We start from the raw sequence: 21,838 nt of genomic DNA on the forward strand, positions 1-21,838 counted from the left end.
ATGCTCGGTAGCTGAGCCGCGGCTTCCAAGAAAGCCAGCGGGGAGATTCCACAACCGGCCTTCCGTACCTTAAATCTGCAGAACGGGTTTTCCTGCGTGAACTCCACCGGGGCGCTGTTGCTGTTGAAGTAGCCTTTGCCCGTGCCCCAAAACGCCTGCAGCTGGTTCCACTTGGCCAGAATGGCATCCCGTTCATCTCCTAAGAGGGTGGGGGCAGACAAGGCGCTGGCGGTGTTGATCAGCTGGCTGGACTGGGAGGGGGCTTGAGCAGGCTGGCTGAAGAGGCTGCTGAGGGCTGTATCGGATGGGAAGAGAGGGGGGTCACTGGGCTGGAAGCCACAGACGTCATCTGAGGGCTGGTGCGGAGAAGCGGTTAGAATCAATGCTCCCTCTAAGCTGCGGGGTCTTGTGAGCCAAAATTCTACTTTGTGATCTCCTGGCATTAAAGTTGTGAGCGAGTGACTCGGCTACTGCATAGATTGGTTTGCTCTGGAGCCATCCTTCCTGAGCTAAGACAGAAATGTGTGAGCCAGAGGAGGCTAAAAAACTGTGAGATAGCTCACGCTAACTCAGCTTAGAGGGAACACTGGTTAGACTGTCAGACTAGGGCCTGGGAAAGCCAGGCTGGGATCCCCATGCTGTCGTGGAAGCCCGCTGGGTGGCCTTGGGCAAGCCACACGCTCTCAGCCTCACCTACCTCACAGGGGGGTTGTGAGGGTTAGGCCAAGGGTCCCCAACGTGGTGCCCAAGGGGCGCCATAACTCCCACCAACACTTCCCTGGCGCCCGTCAAGTGTTTTTAGAAAGTGGGCAGGGCCAGGTGGGGCTTTTGCCCAGCAAGGCTTCTGATTGGCTGTGCAGATGCTTGAAAAGACGGCTTTGGCAGCAGCTGCCCCCACAGCACAAGGGTCTCCACTTTGTACCTGAAGGTAAGCTGCGGCGGCCATCTGGTGGCTCTGCCTCCACCCTCCTGTACAGCCATTTTGCGGCAGCCATATTGCGGCTGCGCCCACCACGCTGTGTCGGAACTCGAGGGGTGCCTGGAGGCTCAAAAAGATTGGGGACCCTTGCACTAGGCAGTCTGGGAAGTACAGGCCCATCCCCTCCCCACAAAAAGACCTTGGGCAAATCAAACAATAAATTTTGGAGGAGGATCTCTCTCTCTCTCTCTCTCTCTCTCTCTCTCTCTCTCTCTCTCTCTCTCCATACGGCTATCACCTTAAGCAGAAATTAGAACCAATTTTTTTTTTAAAAAAAAGACCTTACTCAGTATTATTTCTCTTATATTTGATTATTGCGCCTATGAATTTTGCAACTGGGAGGGTGACACCATCATTGGTATCTGATAGAGGCCATGACACCTGGGCTCGCACCTTTAGCAGTTCCGCATCTTTAAGTAAAGGGGTGGCTAAATTAGCCCGCAACTCGTTGAGTATAGGGCACTCCATAATCATATGTATGGTTTCAATTGTACCATATGAGCATCTGCATGTTCTATCAGAGCATGATACTCTAGAAGAAGAAGAGAAGAGATTGGATTTATACCCCACCCTTCACTACCCAAAGGAGTCTCAGAGCAGCTTACAAACTCCTTTCCCTTCCCCTCCCCACAACAGACACCCTGTGAGGTAAAAGAAGAAGAGATTGGATTTATACCCCGCCCTTCACTACCCAAGGGAGTCTCAGAGCAGCTGACAAACTCCTTTCCCTTTCCCTCCCCACAACAGACACCCTGTGAGGTAGTTGGGGCTGAGAGAGCTCTGGCAGAAACTGCTCTTTTTCAAGGACAGCTCTTATCAGAACTACGGCTTGCCCAAGGTCATCCAGCCAGGTGCAAGTGGAGGAGTGGGGAATCAAACCCGGTTCTCCCAGATTAGAGTCCGCGCACTTAACCACTACACCAAACTGGCTCTCTATTATATCTGCCCTCCAAAACCGCCGAGGGAAGAACGTTCATGCTTGTCAAAGTAAAAACTCTTCTTAGTTGTGGGACTGTCAATGGATAAAAATATTTCGGCGGTTGCATCGGGAGGGCAATTCCCAAATGGAGTGCCGAACATATCCTGTGTGCCCTAACAGACGTACTTATAGCATCCAATTTCCTTACACATTTTCTAATTTTGTCTTATAATGTCTTTTGTTTCTGTAGTCTTAATCATCTCATTTGCTATTCCTTGTTGTTGTTGTTGTTCAGTCGCACAGTCGAGTCCGACTCTTCGCGACCCCATGGACCAGCTCCCGCCAGGCTATTCCTAGGCATTTCATTTTCTTTTCCAATAGTTGATCCCACTGGCTATAATGATCGTCTGCTGAACAGTGTGTGTTTGTACTTCCATGGCTCAGCCCTGGAACCTAAGCATAAAAGAACAGGGCGGCACGGCCACAAGCACAAACTCGGTTCACTTTTCCTGAAGTCAAAGGCGGGATGCGTTAAAGGGTGGTGTACTCACTTGGCTGCTGCTGGGTGCTGAAGCCCCCAAAGCCCAACCCGGTTCCCAAACCGGTCCCAAGGCCAGTCCCGGTGCCTGCTGCGGTCCCAAAGCCGGCGCCGAATCCAAAACCTTTGTTCTGAGTAGCACCGAAGAGCCCTTGGGAGAAGTAAAAACGACACAGACATGACACAGGGAGATGATTTGCGAAGTTACAAGCAGACTGCCCCAAAACAGGCAATGAGAAGAAGAGGAGGAGGAGGAGGAGACTGGATTTATACCCCGCCATTCACTACCCAAGGGAGTCTCAGAGCAGCTTACAAACTCCTTTCCCTCCCCCTCCCCACAAGAGACACCCTGTGAGGTAGGTGGGGCTGAGAGAGCTCTGACAGAAACTGCTCTTTTTCAAGAACTACGGCTTGCCCAAGGTCATCCAGCCAGGTGCAAGTGGAGGAGTGGGGAATCAAACCCGGTTCTCCCAGATTAGAGTCCGCGCACTTAACCACTATGCCAAACTGGCAGAAACACAAAGGTGCGCTTGGCACAGGAGGCTCTTACCTTGGGCGCTTGTGTTGGCAGGGGTGGAGAAGCTAAACGTCGGCCCGGCTGTGGTGGTGGTCGTCCCAAAGCCGCCAAAGGCTCCTGGTAAAGCAAATGTGTGAGTCAAACAGGAGAGCCAGGCTGCTTTGCACAGAGAGTTTAAACACATGCTGGGAGGGTCTTTTTCGGAAGGGAGATGGTGACAAATGAATGCTGTGGATGTGATCAAGGAAACATCCCACACTTGCCCTGACCTGGATAGCCAGACAAGCCTGATCTCGTCAGATCTCGGAAGCTGAGCAGGGCCGACCCTGGCAAGTACTTGGATGGGAGACCTCCAAGGAATACCAGGGCCGGGACGTAATAGCAAGCCACCTCTCTCAAACGTCCAAGCCCCACTAAGGGTCGCCGGAAGTCAACCGTGACTTCCAGGCACACATACATACACCCAAAATACTCACCAAAAAAAGAAAAGAAAAAGGAACACCCCACACTCTCCCACTGCCTGCCCCTGGGCTAGAGTGGTGTGATCTGCAAGGATAAAGTTGCCTGTGCTAACATAGCTGTTTCATCTCCATTGTCAACCTGGGATCCGTTTTTCTTTATAGGACTCACTATTAAGATCAGAGAAGCTCATCCCAATTGTTATTTATATACATAATACATAAATATGGTGGCGGGAAGGGCTGTCCTGTCACGGCCAACTTATTTATTTATCAGATTTATATCCCGCCCTCCCAGCCCAAGCCGGCTTACGTAAAAGAATAGAAACACACAATTAAGCAGTTTCAATAATCCTAAAACCATATAAAACATTCCAACATTAAAAGGTGCTGGACATTAAATAATACTAGTAGATTAATATTATTAGGTTATTAGATGACGGCGGCCAACCTTCAGTGAACTAACCTAGTGGGCAGCCCATAGATCTAACCCTTTATGTGGCTGACACAGGCTGTTTCTGGTGACTCCAGGGAAGAGGGTTCTCTGCCATTCCAGCTATTGGGGACGGCTCCTAATTGAAGGCCTGGTGGAAGAGCTCCGTCTTGCAGGCCCTGCGGAACTGCATGAGGTCCCACAGGGCCCTGATCTCTTTTGGGAGGGTTTTCAAGGCAAGAGTCATTCAGAGGTGATTTGCCATTGCCAGCCTTTATGTAGGAAACCTGGACTTCCGTGGTGGTCTCCCACCCAAGTATAAACCAGGGCAGACCCTGCTTTGCTTCCAAGATAGATGAGATTCGGCTAGCTTGGGCTAGCCAGGTCGGGGTATATCTCTATATCTAGGTGTACCTTTGTGCTAACGTCTATCCACTGGCCATGTATCCCTGACCTAGTATGCACATACAAATGCAATACCTGTGTTTGAAGAAGACTTTAGAGCGTATGTGCTCATTAAAGAGCCTGGAATGAAACCTGAGAATCACAGGGATGCATAGGTGGTTAATGTTGATCAATATCCTTCAAATTATATTTATGAGACAGAACTTTTTTTGACTAACCAGGCACAAAAATTCACCTCTCTGCGTCTAAGGAGGCACCCACAGAAAAGTTATTGGCTAGTTCGGGGGATTTATTTCTTATTTATTTATTTAATTTACATCCCGCCCTCGCTACCATTCTATACCACGGCTTTCAGGCTATTACTTATCCTACTAGAATCAGTTTCAACAAACACCCAGTCAGCTCAATTTCTGCACGGGAGGGACTGTGGCTGAGGGGCGGAGCATCTGCTTGGCACGCGGAAGGCCCCAGGTTCATTCCTTGGCACCTCTAGTTAAAAGGAACCGAGCAGGAGGTGATGTGAAAGGCCTCCACCGGAGACCCTAGAGAGCTGCTGCTAGCCTGAGTAGACAACACTGATTTTGAGGGACTAATGGTCTGATTCAATAAAAGGCAGCTTCATGCGTTCAAGTTGTCAGATGCACCGATTCCGCCCATAAAAACCTTCCTGGGGAAGAGCACTAAACTGTCCCAGTTAAATATTAATTATAAAACCATTATGGTTGAAGAAGGAGATTGGATTTATACCCTGCCCTTCACTACCCAAAGGGGTCTCAGAGCGGCTTACAAGCGCCTTCCCCTCCCCCTCCCCACAGCAGACACCCTGTAAGGTAGGTGGGGCTGAGAGAGCTCTGGCAGAAACTGCTCTTTTTCAAGGACAGCTCTTATCAGAACTACGGCTTGCCCAAGGTCATCCAGCCAGGTGCAAGTGGAGGAGTGGGGAATCAAACCCGGTTCTCCCAGATTAGAGTCCGCGCACTTAACCACTACATCAAACCTGTATGTACATCACAAGGTACACCTGATTTACAGACCCCTTTAAAAAAAGTTATCTACGGCCTCGGCCACACGGGCAGGAAAATGCGGGGGGGAGGCGTGGCTGTTTGCCCCAGAGCAAACTAATGCGCGACTGCGCGATCAGGCGTTGGGTTGAGGTCCCGTCGAGCTCCCGTGGTTAGGCGGGAGGTGCCAATCACACGATGCGGCAAAGAAGCGGAGCGGAGCGGCAAACGGGGTTGTGTTTTATTTTTAAAACTGAAATGTGCGCATGCTCCGTTGGGTGCTTGTGCGCATCCGTGGAGACTTGTAAAAAAAACAAACTTTTTGCGAGGGGACATGGGCGGGCGCGAGAACTACCATCAGAAACGCGACCAGACGCCCGCCTTTGCCCCGCGGTTTCCGGAAACTAGTACCTCCGAGGTACTAGTTTTTACCCCGCATCTTCGGCGGGAAGCCTCGGGTGCGCCACGGGAGCTCTACACTTCCCAGATGTGGCAGTGAGATCGCGCCCGGAAAATCTGCCTATCTTCTGTCTCTCTAGCGTGCCTAATGCTCCGTGTGACCGGGGCCTATTTCATGCAACTGGAGGTCCCAAGAGAGGCTTAGAACAATAATCAGCACCCAATTCCAAGTTATGCCTTTTAGATCATCCCTTGCCCTCAAATGACCCGGCATGAATTTTATATAAACAAAACAATGTTGTGTGTCATGGAAGCCATTCAGACTAATCAGAAAGCAAATGAATATTATTAGAATCAGCACCTGAAGGAATGATGTCTTTAATGGCTAAGATGATAATTACACGGAACAAGAATGAAGAGTGCTGCATGTTACAGTACAACCACAAGGGGACTATGGAATGGATATAATTTCCTATACGAACAGCTGGCAAGAAATACCATGTTAATATTAAATATATTAAAATGTTGGATATTAAAACACTGGACGTTAGAGCCAGGCATATTCTGCCCCAAAGGACAGATCTATGCCTGGTTATTCAAAAGAAAGCAAAATTCGAGTATCAACTCAATCCGCAACAAACAGATAAGTAGTAAATTACAGTGTTTAAAAGTCAGGGTATTCTTTTCCCCCCAAACCCAGCTTATTTTCGCATATTTAAAATAACACAAGTGACAACTCCTCGAAGATCAGATTCAAAGACTTTTGGCTGATCGTATAAAAGTTATTTCTGCACAGAACCTTGGTAAAAGTGCGGTGGAGATTCAGGGTGACTAAAATTCAATGAAGAGACACAGAGGAAAGAGGGGGGGGGGGAAACATATATGCAGTAGAGTCCAAGAATTCAAGAAACAAGAAGATGCCTTTTAAAGATTGACCGTGCAATTGCTCAGCATATTACCAAGTAATCACAGTTTTATATTTCCTACTGCAATGTGTGAGACACCCAAATTTAGCCTGCACAATTAGGATGCTGAGACACCTGGGCTCCGATCCAGACACTGCTTGTGGGTGCGACAGTTCTGGAGTGGGCACAATCATTCACTGACACAGACTAACTCTTTTTGTGCACAAAAGGAGTTGGATCATACTGCTTTCCCAATAAAATTAATCAAGGAGCTTCCATGGCCAAAAAATCCACGTGGACACTTGAAACTAAGAAGAAGAAGAGATTGGATTTATACTCTGCCCTTCACTACCCGAGGGAGTCTCAGAGAGGCTTACAATCTCCTTCCCCTTCCCCACGAGACACTCTGTGAGGTAGGTGGGGCTGAGAGAGGAGTGGGAAATCAAACCATGTTCTCCCAGATTAGAGTCCATGCTCCTAACCACTACACCAGCCTATGTTTCACACAGTAATATGGAAGCACCAGCGTTAGACAAGTATTTGCTGTGATAAAGATGTAGTAAGGTGTGAAGGGAATGACAATATACAGAATAGTTGCTGCAAAGTGCACACAATGCCAGGGAGTAAAGTCAATCATACCAGCCCAGCATATATCTACCATGAGCTCCTATCTGAGAATATATGAAGGTACACTTTCCATAGTTTACTTTTGTTCTGGCAAATTGTGTCTGCAAGACTCTTGATGGATCTTGAATACACGGTGACCTGGATTGGGCCTCTGGCATATAAAACCAGTTTAAAAAGCAAAAATTATTTAAATATCTCCCGGAACAAAAGCAAAGCAATAAGCCTGTCAGCATCTCAGTCCTGAGCACATTATTTTGAAGCACGCCCCATGGATCTCAAAGGAACCTGCCAACCACAAGGGAATTCTTGGACTCTTATCTGCAATGATGCAATTACAAACACCATGTGTGCGCATTCTCTACCTGCACTGGGCAAACTGTTACCAAAATTGAATGGTGGCGCCGAGGTAGCAGACACACCAAAATTCCCAATATTAAAATTCACTGCGGGGTTCGGCGTTAAGCCGAAACCCCCAAAATTAAACCCACTGGCAGCGGAGTTTCCTGTTTCAAGGCCACCAAATCCTGACGAGTGGGAAGCAGAAAGAAAGCAAGGCAGGATTAGTCAGGGGGGGAAAGTCACTCATTAAGCAGTATAATTATTTCTGAACAGTAGAACCGAAAAAATGCAAAAGCACAGAAGGGGGGAAAACGTTGTTATCATGTCAAGTAAAAGATGTTAAGGACAAGAGAGTTGTTCTCCTATATCTCCTGTTACCTTTCCACCCCCACAATTCAATACTTCTTTACACAGAGAGTGATTCAAATGTGGAACCCCCTGCCAGAGGATGTAGTGATGGCCACAGGAATAAACACCTTTAAAAGAAGATTAGATAGATTCACAGAGGATAGGTCTATCAGTGGTTACTAGCCATGGTGACTGAGCCACCAGGGCTCTTCTGATGTTCTTATGAAGGCCTCGGCCTCCATGCCCTGTTGTTGGCAACCCAGAAGAACGAGTTGGCCACTTGTGTGAGGCAGGATGCCGGACTAGATGGACCCTCACTGGTCTGACCCAGCAGGGCTCTTCTCATGTTCTTATGAAGGCCTTGGCCTCTATGCCCTGTTAGATGACCCTCCAGAGGAACTGGTTGGCCACTGTGTGAGACTGGATGCTGGACTAGATGGACCTTCACTGGTCTGACCCAGCAGAGCTCTTCTGATGTTCTTATGAAGGCCTCGGCCTCCATGCCCTGTTGTTGGCCGTTCAGAAGAACTGGTTGGCCACTGTGTGAGGCAGGATGCTGGACTAGATGGACCACTGGTCTAACCCAGCAGGGCTTTTCTTATGAAGGCTTTGGCCTCTATGCCCTGTTAGATGACCCTCCAGAGGAACTGGTTGGCCACTGTGTGAGACAGGATGCTGGACTAGATAGACCACTGGTCTGACCCAGCAGGGCTTTTCTTATGAAGGCCTTCTCTGTGCCCTGTGGTTGGCCGCCCAGAAGAACTGCTTGGCCACTTGTGTGAGACAGGATGCCGGACTAGATGGACCTTCCGTGGTCTGATCCAGCAGGGCTCTTTGTATGTTCTTATGAAGGCCTCGGCCTCTGTGCCCTGCTGTTGGCCCTCCAGAGGAACTGGCTGGCCACCACGGTGAGACAGGGTGCTGGACTAGATGGACCACTGCTCTGATCCAACAGGGCTCTGCTGGTGTTCTGATGACTCTATGGCGTCATACTCAGCTGAGTTCCCTCCCCTCCCCCAAACTCCACCCCCCCAAATCTCCAGGAATTTCCCAACCCAGAGTTGGCAACCTTATTATAAGTTGCCCAGGCGGCCAAGAACCGTAAGCCCCCGCCCACACTTTTCAGGATAAGCCCACCAAGAAAGCGACGCCTCTCCCCCGGCCCTCCCCGCACGTGAGCCCCCTGCTGCTGCCCGCCCCGCCCCGCCCCACCCCTAATGGCCCCCCAGGCGCTCTGAGCTCAACCACTGCCCCCTATATTGCCCCCTATATCAATATAGGGGGTGGTGGCTCAACACCCCCAAGGGCGAGGGGGGCGCCGGGAGAATCCGTGTCGACTTTCCCGAGTTGCTCAGCCAGCCGAAGCGGGGCTGCTGCGCCCACTGTGCAGGCTGGAATGCAACCGGTGCGGCTCCCCCAGGCCGGGGAAGCGACTGCCGGCTTTCTGCCTGTCACGCAACAGGCGCGCCGGCGAAGGGACGAAGCGAACGCCGACCTGTGAGAGGCCGCCGGTTGCCAGGGAGACAAGCCCCTGCGGTTGCTATGGAGACCAGGCTCCCCGGTGCCCACCCCGGCAGAGGCAACCGCTCCCCCCAATCCTTCCCGCCCCGGCAAGTCCTCTCGCCTTCCCGCCGGCCCTCACCCGCAGGGTTTGCGGTGGTCGCAGCGCCGGCGGCTGTTCCGAAGTTGAAAGCCATGAGGCGGCCGCAAGGAAGGCGGCGGCGGCGGCGGCGGCTCCGAAACCCGGGAAAGTCCGACAGTTCTAGGGTCCGGCTGAAAACACTAGCCCCGAAGGGAAAGGTTCCGGACAAGCTGCGGGGCCGGGGAAGGATTACGCGGGGACACAGCCCCGGCTTCCGGTTTGTTTTGCAACCCAAGCGGTGGATGACATTTAAAAAATGCAGACAAGGTTTGCGTCCAGTGGCCCCTTTAACAGCAGCAAAGTTTTATTCAAGGTATCAGCTTTCGTGTGCATGCACACGTCTTCAGATACATTGAAACGGAACCTTGAAGACGAACGAACTTTTTTGCAACATCAGCTTTCGAGAAACACAGCTCTCTTCGTCAAGTACATCTACAATAAAGTTTCTTGGTCTTAAAGGCGCTACTGGGCTTTTTCCTACTGAAATGGCAGTTACCAATCCACTCCATACATATAGGTAGAGGGTGAGCTGCAAATTAGCATACAGCATAATGAAGGCGTTTAACAGATGCAAGGACCAAACTGGAGTAACAAGCTTAGTTTATATGGTCGCCATTTGTTTGGGTTTAATTCCTGGGGGAAACATAGAGAAATAAATAAATATATCGAAACAGGAGACTGATGGGCAGATGTACCCTTCTTAATTGTGGAAGCTTAGAGTAATTAACTGAGAATCTGCTAATATATTTATTAAAAGCGATTAAAGTGATGCAAACCATGTAAAAGCTCAGAAGTTCTTCGGAACACTTCCTCAGCCTGGATATTTTAGACTGGGTCTCATTTGCAAATAGGGTTGCTACCAGCCAGGGATGGGGCCTGGGGAGGGCCACAGAGCAGGGGTGTCAAACATGCGGCCCGGGGGCCATATCAGGCCCCCGGAGGGCTTCTATCAGGCCTGCAGTGGAACTAGCTGTCTTCTGCTTCTTCCAGTTCTGCTGCTGCTGCTGCGTCATCGTAAGTTTGCAGCTTACAGATACACACCTGAGCAGCATACTCAAGATTGAAACAGCACAGACATTTTGATGCAGTAATTCAGAGCAAGAGGTGTCAGTTATCAGACACTGTTAAATAAACAAAATATTGCAAGTGCTAATGTTTTAAGCATGATTTCATTTTAAGTTAAAAAAAAACACCTTTGTGTTTCTGTCCTTCATAAAGTTTCTATCTCCGCTACCTGGCATTACATTTTATGACACGCATGGCCCGGCCCAACAAGGTCTCATTTATGTCAGATCCGGCCCCCATAACAAATGAGTTCAACACCCCTGCCATAGAGACCACCTGCCAAAGCATCCCTTTTTCTCCAGGGGTGCTGATCTCTATAGTCCGGAGATTATCTGTAATTCCAGAGGATCCCCAGGTCCCACCTGGAGGCTGGTATCCTTAGGCCTGCAAACTCTGACTTGGGAAATTCCTGGAGATTTGGGTGTAGTGCCTGGGGCAGGACTTCAAATCTAAAATCTTCAAATCTATAATCCACAGCTGCCTTTTTCTCTAGGGGAACTTCCGAACTGATGTCTGTAGTCTGAAGATCAGGGATGTAGAATAATGTGGACTAACTCAAGTCTCATCACATCTGGAAGCTAAGCAGGGTCAGTGCTTGGATGAGGGACAATCAAGGACCACTGGGAGGAAGGCAATGACAAACTAGCTCTGCTTCTCACTCGCCGTGAAAAGTCTTTGCTGGGGTTGCCATAGATCAGTTGCGATTTGATGGCACATACATACACAGTCTGGAAACAAGTTGTGATGTAGTTCTGGGGGAAACTGCAAGCCCTGCCCTGAGGCTGGTAACCTTACTATAACATTCAATTTTCACTTAAACTTATCTCGTTTACCTTTGTAAACCGTTTATCTTTCTTATGACCCACCATTTCTAATTGCTTAATTATGTTTCAGAGATGCGGAGTTAATACTTTGAAGTTTTACAATGGCACTACCATCACCCTATCTCTTTTCCCCACAGAGTGAATCTACACTTGAAAGGCTCATGGTGAAATTAACCCTCTGCCTTGTAACCTGTCCCATATTGAAATAAAGGAGCTGCCGGGAATTTTGCTTTATCTTGATCACAAAACTTCTTGTTTGGTGTAGTGGTTTCTCCTGATACTTAGCCGGTATCGACTCCCTTGTCATTTCCACCCATTAGATCTAGTCTTGCAATCCGGAGCAAGAGAGAATAGATCTGCTCCATCTTCTACATGACAGCCCTTCGAATATTTGAAGACTGCCATCATGTCCCCTCTAAGCCTTCTCTTTCCCAGGCTAAACAGACCCAACTCTTTCAGCCTTTCCTCATTTGGATTCTAACCCTTTCTAGAGAGCCAGTTTGGTGTAGTAGTTAAGTGTGCGGACTCCAATCTGGGAGAACCGGGTTTGATTCCCCACTCCTCAACTTGCAGCTGATGGATGGCCTTGGGCAAGCCATAATTCTGTCAGAGCTGTTCTTGAAAGAGCTCTCTCAGCCCCACCTACCTCACAGGGTGTCTGTTGTGGGGAGGGGAAGGGAAAGGAGTTTGTAAGTGGCTCTGAGACTCCGAGTGAAGGGCGGGATATAAATCCAATCTCTTCTCTTCTTTTTCATAAGAATATAATAATTAATAATTATCATATGGTATCGTGTGTAAAATAGCCAGGAAATCCTGAGATTGTCCGGCATCCAGAAGTTCTAGCTCTTTAGCATTCTGCACCACTAGGTGGTGAGCTAGAGTTCTTTTTGAGGCCAGAAACATGTCAGAGGTGGTTTGCCATTGCCTGCATCATGATCCTGGTATTCCTTGGAGGTTGCCCTTCCAAAAACTAGCCACGGCCAACCTCGATTAGCTTCCAAGATCTGACAGGATCAGGTTAGCCTAGACTAACCAGGTCAGAGCATAAGAACATCAGAAGAGCCCTGCTGGATCAGACCAGGGATCCATCTAGTCCAGCATCCTGTCTCACAGCCAGTTCCTCTGGAGGGCCAACAGAACAGCATAAGAAGAGCTCTGCTGGATGAGGCCAGTGGTCCATCCAGTCCAGCATCCTGTCTCACCCAGTGGCCAGCCAGTTCCTCTGGAGGGCCAACAACAGGGCACAGAGGCCGAGGCCTTCTCCTGATGTTGCCTCCCGGCTCTTTGTGAGTCACTGCTTACTTCTTCAGATTGTTATATCTCGTTTCCCAGGAAGGTCGGATCAGGATAAACTTGGATGACTACAACCATATTACTTTCTGAACAGCAAGGTTTGCTGTGGCTGCCATAACCCTGAGGAAGAAGTGTGCTAGTATTAGTATGGTTGACCTGCATACCAATTTCTCTGCTCTGGGTCATTAGCCATTTGGATTGTAAGGCAGTTTTGAGATATTTTAAATGATTATCTTTCTTATGAACCTATTTGGACTATTTTTTGGTTTGGTTTTGGATCGATTTGGTCTGAAGCGGCAGAAAAAAGTTTTATTTTAAGCCCAACAAAGTTTTATTTTAAGCCCAACAAAGTTTTATTTTAAGCCCAACAAAGTTTTATTTTAAGCCCAACAAAGTTTTATTCAAGGTGTTAGCTTTCATGTGCAAAGCACACTTTGCCTGAAGAAGTTTTCTTTGGACAGGAAAGCTTGCACTTTGAATAAAACTTTGTTGGTCTTAATGGATTAAGAACATAAGGGAAGCCAGTGCTGGATCAGGCCAATGGCCCTTCCAGTCCAACACTCTGTGTCACACAGTGGCCAAAAATACCAGGTGCCATCAGTAGGTCCGGCAGTGGGGCCAGGACACTAGAAGCCCTCCCCCTGTTGACCCCCCCCCCAAGCACCAAGAATACAGTGTATTACTCTCCCCAGACTGAGAGTTCCTATTGATACCTAGTGGCTAATAGCCACTGATGGACTTCTGCTCCATATGCTTATCTAATTCCTTCTTCAAGCTGTCCATGCTTGTAGAGTCAGACTCTGTTCTACTTTAAGATACGTGAGCCCGACAATAATTGAGCCAAAGTTATCCAGCAAGTTTCACGGAAGTGCCGAGATCTGAACCCAAGTGTCTTCGTTCAGCACTCTTAACATGCTTCTGGAGGTGGGGCAGGCTCCCTCGCCCAGCAAAGGGAAGAACAAGTAAAACACACATACTGCTCCGAGCCTGGCACCAAATGATTCATTTGACCTATGGCAAGCCAAGGCAAGGTTTTTGGGGAGGGGGAAAAGTCATCTTCTTTTGCTCAGTCGTGTAGCTTCAGTCTTCTTAGAATATGGCTGCTTGTTAGAATCTTTCACCTGGATCATGGCTGCTTGTTAGAATCTTTCACCTGGATCATTTCAGAGGGCCGCTGGGCTAGTCTGCAGTGGGACAGCCAGATGTGAGTCCAATAGCACCTTAGAGACTTAGAAGATATTCGGGGTATCCGTTTTCGAGAGTCCAAGCTTGGACGAAGGATGCTTTCTCCCTCCCAAGCGCATACCCTGAAAATCTTGTTGGCAGGAGTTTTTTTTTCGTTTTTGTTTTTAACTCTCAAGAAGGAAATGAAGTTTTTCAATCTGTATACTGAAAACTCATGAACTTTTAAACGTTTTAAAAAAGAATTCTGTCAAAGAGGTTCTGGAACTCCGTTTTGGTGCGTCCGCCCCAGAAAAAAAAGCCTTGCTTGGTGGTCTCCAAGCAGCTCCTGGGCTTGAATCTAGCGGTTCACTTGGATAATTATCAGCTAGGAGGAATAGGAAGAATTGGTTCAATCTACCATGCTTTCCTCTACACTAAGGAATCTCAGAGTGGCTTAAAGTCGCCTTCCCATCCTCTCCCCACAACAGGCACCCTGTGAGGTAGGTGGGGCTGATAAGAGTTTGGAGAGAACTTTGACTGGCCCAAGGCCACCCAGCAAGCCTCATGTGTCTCAGTGGCTTACAATCCCCTTCCCTTCCTCTCCCCACAACAGGCACCCTGTGAGGTAGGTGGGGCTGAGAGAGTTCTGCGGGAACTGTGACTGGCCCAAGGTCACCCAGCAGGACTCATGTGTCTAAAAGCAGCTTACAATCGTCTTCCCTTCCTCTCCTCACAACAGGCACCTTGTGAGGTAGGTGGGGCTGAGAGAGTTTGGAGAGAACTGTGACTGGCCCAAAGTCACCCAGCAGGCCTCATGTGTCTCAAAGAAGCTTACAATCGCCTTCCCTTCCTCTCCCCACAATAGGCACCTTGTGAAATTGGTGGGGCTGAGAGAGTTCGGAGAGAACTGTGACTGACCCAAGGTCACCCAGCAGGCCTCATGTGGAGAAGTACAGAATCAAACCCGGCTCTCCAGATTAGAGTCCACTGCTCTTAACCGCTACACCATGCTGGCTCTCCTGTTTGTAGATGGCATCACTTGACACGTACCATTTTTTAAAATCAACTGTCAATAACAGCTACCTGTCAGGATCTGCTACCTGAACCAGTATCTTCCTTTTCCTCCCCTCCCCGAGGAACAAAAATAAGAACAGATGTGATTTTTTTTCCCACAAGGGTAGTGAATGAAATAGATATTTTTTTTACTCCCCAAGGGGGAAAAATACTAACCGTGGAAGTTAAAAAAATGAAGACAAAACGCCATAAAACAAGAAAAAAATGTCATTTAATCTGAGATTCCGCATTCACGGACAAAGAATTCAGTGATACGACAACTGTCAGCTTTGTTCAGTACAGACAAGACCGAGAGTACAGAAGTCACACTAGGTGTCAAAAATGGGTTACACTCTCAGCTTCGAAGGCGCTGGGCCCGACTGACCCGGGAAAGACTGCCGCTCAACGGAAAGTAAACATTTCAAAACAGTTGACGTGTCAGGGCCCGTTCAGACATTAGCTTTCCCTTCTCGCATCGAAAATGCCCACAAACGAAGCATCATTGCGCAACAGATACACATCAGTGGGTTGGATCCCACGGATCTGGTCCATTGGCAGCTGTGCCTTCCTCTCTGGCACGAGGCATCTTCAGAACGCAAGGAACCCTTTTACGAGGAAGGGGGTGTGGCCTTTTTGCACCAGCACAAGACGTGCTGCCAATAGGTGCTGCTGTTAGGAACCAGATCAACCATGTGTCACACATGAAGCTGCCTAATACTGAATCAGACCGTCGGTCCGTCTAAGTCACCATTGTCTCCTCACACTGGCAGTGGCCCTCCAGGGACTCAAACAGAGGTCTTTCACATCTCCCACTGCCTGGTCCTTTCAACCGCAGATGCTGGGGATTGGACCTGGGACCTTCTGCATGCAAGGCAGATGCTCGAGTCACTGAACCGCAGCCCCCTCCCCTTCATTTTCTGTATTGTCCCTTATGTTCCAGTCAATAACATGAAAAGGAGATCTCTTACTGCTGGCAAAGTCCGCTGTGCAATGAGTGCGGACTGTAAGGCGAGAAGTCCTGGCTTAATGCACGTGTTTTATCTTGCACTCAGACCGGCTGTGTGTTCAATAGGGCTTGCTTGCTAGTAAGTATGCACGTGATTGCAACCTTAGCGAGGAATCTGCCACGTGCCTTTAAGTAAGCACTCCCCCCCCAAAAAAAAAGCTTAGCTCCCAGTCATCTAATATGAGGATGGCTGGCCAACCTTATGGGGTTGTTGTGTTCCCTCTAAGCTGAGTTAGTGTGAGCTAGCTCACAGTTTTTTAGCCCCCCGGCTCACACGTTTTTGTCTTCGCTCAGGAAGGAGGGCTCCAGAGCAGACTAATTTATGCAGCAGTGAAAACGCTTGCTCACAACTTTAATGCCAGTAGCTCACAAAGTAGAATTTTTGCTCACAAGACTCCACAGCTTAGAAGGAGCATTGGTTTATGGAGCTCTTTAAACACTTAGAAAAAGCATTACATGACTCCTGGATGATAAGGTGCACAGTTGCAAAGAGAACGGAAACAGTCCCAATGTCGTAGAGCGCTTCAGAGATACACTGGTGCATCCAGTTGTATCCGGAGACTTGCTGTCTTATCTCTCCAGTTAAATTAGTGCAGCTGACACTGAAAATTGTTTGGTGCAGTGGTTTTAGAACTGCGTTCCCAGGAGGCCTGGGGTTCCTCGTGGAGACCAATAATGGTAAGCTAAGCTTCCTTGAAAAACAGCCCGTCTTTCCACTACAGTGCCCATCTGGAGGAGAAAGGAACTGGTGTTCAAGGCAAGGCTACCTAATTGATCTCCAAGGGAACAAACCAGGCCTCTCAGTACCAATTACAGGAAAAAGTGCTTGTAAACTGCCATTGCAGTTATTGTGATCTCTCTGAGATCCAAATAAGAGCATGCTTGCGTTAAAGACAGAGGTAATACCTGTGAGATTTCCCGTTTAGCTACTTAGTCAGAACGAGACACTTGCCCAAAGCATTGCTTTGGAGGTCTGTCGCTTAAAACGTTCTAAGGACCAGTTTGAGTCTTTTTAAAGAATTCATTACAGGACTGTCTCCTCGTGGGAAGCAGTTTCAAAAAGTGCTATAACATAGGGCAATACTTAAAGGTTTTTTGTGCCAGTGACATACCCACGGAGACATTTATTCACAATAATACCGTTGTTTCCGATGACGGGTTTGCCACCTGGAACACTAAGTAATATACCTTGTACCAACAAAAACCACTCCCTGTGCCAGTCCTGTTACTCTGAGATAGCGTAAAACCCAAACCAGTTTTAAGCTGAAAATATCAATGATAATTGCTTTAATGCCCCAAATTTACTGGATAAGTACTGGGCACATGTCCCCCAAAGAAGTCAGTAACGTTGCAAGTCCGATTGAGAAGTCTGCAGGCCCAAACTGAAACTACCTTATATTGAAAACCAAACCACTGGTTCATCTAGCTTAGTACGCTCTCCTCCAATTGGCAGTGGGTTCTACAGGGTCTCAGCCAGAGAAAGGTCATTCCTAACACCCTTTATCTAAGATCTTTTAATCGGAGATGCCACAAATTGAACCTGGGGGCTTCTGCGTGCAAAACCAATGCTCCGCCGCTGAGGTCAAAAGGAAGATGCTGGAGATAATGCGAAGACAAGTAGCTTGCAGGCTGAAGCCCTCAGAAAGAGAGCGTGGCACTGAAATTCTTTACAGACACCCGTTCAAGTGGACTGACTTAACAATCTTCCTTATCAAAGTGGCCGAGGGCTAAACATGCAGTAACATTTTTCCATCCAGAGACTGGTTTTTAGAACATGTTCACGCGGAGGGTTCCGCCTGAACAAAGTGGCTTTCTCAAAGACAGTGCTGAACGAGACTGCTTCTTTCGATTTGCCTCAAGGGACCTCGTGACCTGGCCTCAGAGCTTTCTTCAAGTTATGCATTCATAGGAAATCCCGCAATCGTTCCTGAAGCCATCCGGTGGACACAAAGTGCAATACAATACAATAGTGCATCGGATCTATTCTGCAACCTGACGACGACGCTGAAGCCTGCCGCCTCTTCAGAACTGGAGATCTTCAGCTGCCTTGCAGGACCAGGATTTAGCCGGTCGAACAAAAGCTCCACGATTCCCTGGCATTCAGTAGCTTCCACCTGGGCAGGATTTCGCTCTGAATGTATCGTACCTAGAGGAACGCCTGAACACGCAAGAGTAAAGAGCGCAGATACATCAGGATGCGCCATCAAGAAGTAGTCGGGTTCCAAGGAGGAGAAAGTTGCATTGTGTTAGTCCAATAAATAGAAGAAGGGGTCGCGGTAGTCAAACATCTTCCTCTGGCTGGCTACAGAAGGAAGCGACGCCAAGCCACCCAGACTGTTAGTGCCTTGCAGAAATAAACGGAGGTTGCCCCAGTGGAAGTGGGGACTGCCCCCACCCGAATGCTAAACACCCTCTTAACACAACCCAGAAGTCCTCTTTAACCAGTCGTCTTTTTTTAAAAAAAACAACGGTGACATTGCAATTCCCACGCTCAATACACCAGCCTAATTGTCCTGAATTCCAAAAATTAAAAACAAAAGGCAGACCTTTAACATTACATTAGTGTAAGGGTTTGAAAGGGGGCGGTCGGCGAAGAGTACTGCGTCGTGGTGACTGTTAAGAGCAGTTTGCATAGTTCATTGGTGAGAAGGGATGGAGAAGCGGAGTCAGGATGTCCTGATGAGGGGTGCTCTCTCGTCTTCTGAACCCTGTGATGGGGGAAAAGAAAAAGGAATGAGCAGACGGAGGGCAGTGAAGTAGGGGTGGGAGAAGAGACTACACTAGATCCCATCTTTCATCTGGTGGTGGTGGAAAATACCGTCCAGTTGCAGCTGACTTGTAGGTTTCCAAGGCAAGAGGCGTTCAGAGGTGGTTTGCCATGGCCTGCCTCTACATAGCAACCAGTGTTACCTCTAAGTTGAGTTAGTGTGATCCAACTCACAGTTTTCTAGCCTCCAGCTCACACACTTTTGTGTTAGCTCAGGAAGGATGGCTCCAGAGCAAACTAATTCATGCAGTGGGCAAATCGCTCACTCACAACTTCAATGCCAGTTGCTCACAACGTAGAATTTTTGCTCACAAGACTCCACAGCTTAGAGGGAACACTGATAGCGACCCTGGAATTCCTTGGTGGTCTCCCACCCAAATGCTAACCAGGGTCACTTTTACACATTTATCTGCTATTTTGACATATTTATTCCTTTCCACCTGTTGTCCTTAAAACCTTAGCTTGCTATTTAGTTTTGCCTTTGCTCGTATTCATCATGTTACATGCAATGCTCCCTCCTGATGACGTCATCTGTTCCCTTGTTAGTTATTGTGGAGAGCACCTATGTTATATTGAATGTTTTTAAAATGCAGTTTCAATGTTTTATGTATTGGGCATTGGCCCCATCTGTATGCCGCCCTGAGCCCGTTCGCGGGGAGGGCGGGTTATAAATTTAAATAAATAAATAAAATAAGCCCGTGAAGTCTTGTGAACAAAAATTCTACTTTGTGAGCAACTGGCATTAAAGTTGTGAGCGAGTGATTTGGCTGCTGCATAAATCAGTTTGCTCTGAAGCCATCCCTTCCTGAGCTAAGACAGAAATGTGTGAGCCGGAGGCTAAAAAACTGTGAGCTAGCTCACACTAACTCAGCTTAGAGGGAACACTGGTTACATGTTTCATTTGCTGTTCAGCCCCTGTCTCTAAGTTTGAACCTTACCTACCATTCCAATGTATTTGAAAAAGTGTGCATGCGCACGGAAGCTCACACCTTGAATAAAGCTTTGTTGGTCTTAAAGGTGCCCCACCGGACTCTAACTTCGTTCTGCTGGTTCATACCAACACGGCTGACCACCTGGATCTATCTCCAAGGCCGACCCTGCTTAGCTTCTGAGATTTGACAAGATCGGGCTAGTCTGGGCTGTCCAAGTCAGGGTATCTTTTATCTTGAAGGCCATAAACCTTGACAGTGAGACTTCGTCTATACACACAGCAGAAGGAGTCAGTACTGAAAGGGGTAGAATAAGCCTGACGCCAGTTCAGACAATGAGGAATTTCACATTACCCAGTTTCACCTGGTTTCAAGCCAGTAATTATCTGTTTTGAAGTGAACCGGTATAGGGCTGCCATTTCACACATGGCTTTCCCCTTCCGGTAAAGAGCTGGATCTGAAGCGGTTTGCCATTTCAGACTACACCGCTTTTTCCTGCTTTTCCCGTGCCGTTTTTCGCCCGTGCGGGCGATCTCCGGCTTTTTTTTTAACGTTGGCTTTAGAGCACTATAGCGCTATAGCAGTATAAAAACACTCAATGCGTTCCAATGGGATTGATATAATGCTATTTCGTTATAGCGTTATAGCGCTATAAAGCAAACGTTAAAAAAAAAGCCAGAGATCGCCCACGCGGGCGAAAAACGGCGGGAAAAAGCGCATCGGAACCGGGAGAGGAAACTGAGGAGTACTTGGAAGCGGTTGACAGGTAAAACGCTTCAGCCCCGTTTCCTAAACGGGACAGAAGCGATTGTGTATGAAATGAAAAATATATTCCGGAAGGGAACCGGTTGTCAAACGGTTCTGTCTGAAATGACAAACCAGAAACCGTTTGGGAACTGTTCCTCTTTCGGAATACATCGCCTGTCTGAAATTCCTCAATGTGTTTGTGTGTTTGTGTGCGTACATGTAGAAGGACCATAATCCTGATGCTCTCACATGTTAAAAGTCTCTGAAAATAAACAAATATTAGCACATCAGCGGAAATATCTGCAGTAGCGGGAACAGGAATCTGGACATAATCCCATTTTGGCAGCCTTCCTCCGCTGCCGCTGATTTTTTTGCCGACAAATGAAGAGAACGCTGAGACCACTTATTCAGTAACTCTGAGAACTATCTGTATGTCATTAAAATCCAATTTTAATGCTAACCAAACCCAATTTTAATGCTAACAAGCAGCTGCTTGTTTGGCTATGAAGTCTTTCTCTCACTGATTATGTTACTGGATACATAGAGATGGCCTTACGAAAGACTTAGAGACTTGGTTAGCATTAAAATGGGATCTTAATGCTATACAGACCATTCTTAGAGTTACTGATTAAGTGGTCTTGGCGTTCTCTTCATCTGTCAGTTACACGCACTGAGCGTCCCGATTTTGCCATATACCGTATTTTTCTGACCATAAGATGCACTTTTTCTTCCAAAAAAAGTGGGAGGAAAAGTGAGTGCGTCTTATGGACCGAAGGTTCAGAATATTTTTTTCCCTGTTTTCCTCCTTTAAAAACTAGGTGCGTCTTAAGGTCAGGTGCGTCTTATGGTCCGAAAAATACGGTAGCTGATTTTTTTGCCAGCACCGTCAGTGTTATGTTCTGCTAAATTTGTGCTCCTGCCTGTGATCAAGTCTTTGGAAACAGTTTGATGGAGAGAAGGCGGCATGGTATAGTCCAATCTTGTCAGATCTCAGAAGCTGAGCAGCATCAGTACTTGGTTGGGCGACCACCAAGGAAGGCTCTGCAGAGGAAGGCAGTGGCAAACCACCTCTGGCCCTCCCTTGCCTTGAAAGCCCCTTGCTGGGGTCGCCAGAAGTCATGTGCAACCTGATGATGCTTTACACACACATAAACGTAGGTTCAGGTGGGTAGCCATATTAGTCAGAAGTAACAGAGCCAAGTTTGAGTCCAGTGACACCTTTAAGACCAACAAAATCTAAATCTGGGCATAAACTTTTGTCTGAACGCACACTTCTTCAGATACCGGCACCTTTAAGACCAACAAAGTTTAATTCCGGGCATAAGCTTTCGTGTCCATGCACACTTCTTCAGATAGAATTTATCTTGGTGCTTGTGGGGGGGTCAACAGTGGGAGGGCTTCTAATGTCCTGGCCCCACTGGTGGACCTCCTGAGGGCACTGATATTTCTGGCCACTGTGTGATACAGAGTGTTGGACTGG

At 48.0% G+C, this 21,838-nt stretch overlaps 2 protein-coding genes across 3 annotated transcripts in view; both read right to left on the bottom strand.

Moving 5' to 3' along the window:
• The window catches only part of NUP54 (nucleoporin 54kDa), a 38,726-nt gene extending 29,116 nt beyond the window's left edge, over positions 1 to 9,610 (bottom strand). Inside the window, 4 exon segments of the mRNA XM_015427114.1 lie at positions 69 to 295; positions 2,450 to 2,587; positions 2,987 to 3,070; positions 9,511 to 9,610. Coding sequence (XP_015282600.1) covers positions 69 to 295; positions 2,450 to 2,587; positions 2,987 to 3,070; positions 9,511 to 9,565 — 504 coding nt within the window. The 5' untranslated portion in view covers positions 9,566 to 9,610.
• A 6,668-nt stretch (positions 9,611 to 16,278) lies between these two features.
• The window catches only part of SCARB2 (scavenger receptor class B member 2), a 77,770-nt gene continuing 72,210 nt past the window's right edge, over positions 16,279 to 21,838 (bottom strand). For both annotated transcript variants that reach the window (XM_015427124.1, XM_015427125.1), the window contains one exon: positions 16,279 to 18,623. In XM_015427124.1, coding sequence (XP_015282610.1) covers positions 18,582 to 18,623 — 42 coding nt within the window. In that variant the 3' untranslated portion in view covers positions 16,279 to 18,581. The remainder of the gene's footprint in view (positions 18,624 to 21,838) is intronic.

Source organism: Gekko japonicus, unplaced genomic scaffold, assembly GCF_001447785.1.
Source record: "Gekko japonicus isolate JY-2015 unplaced genomic scaffold, Gekko_japonicus_V1.1 scaffold565, whole genome shotgun sequence".
Classification (NCBI taxonomy): domain Eukaryota; kingdom Metazoa; phylum Chordata; class Lepidosauria; order Squamata; family Gekkonidae; genus Gekko; species Gekko japonicus.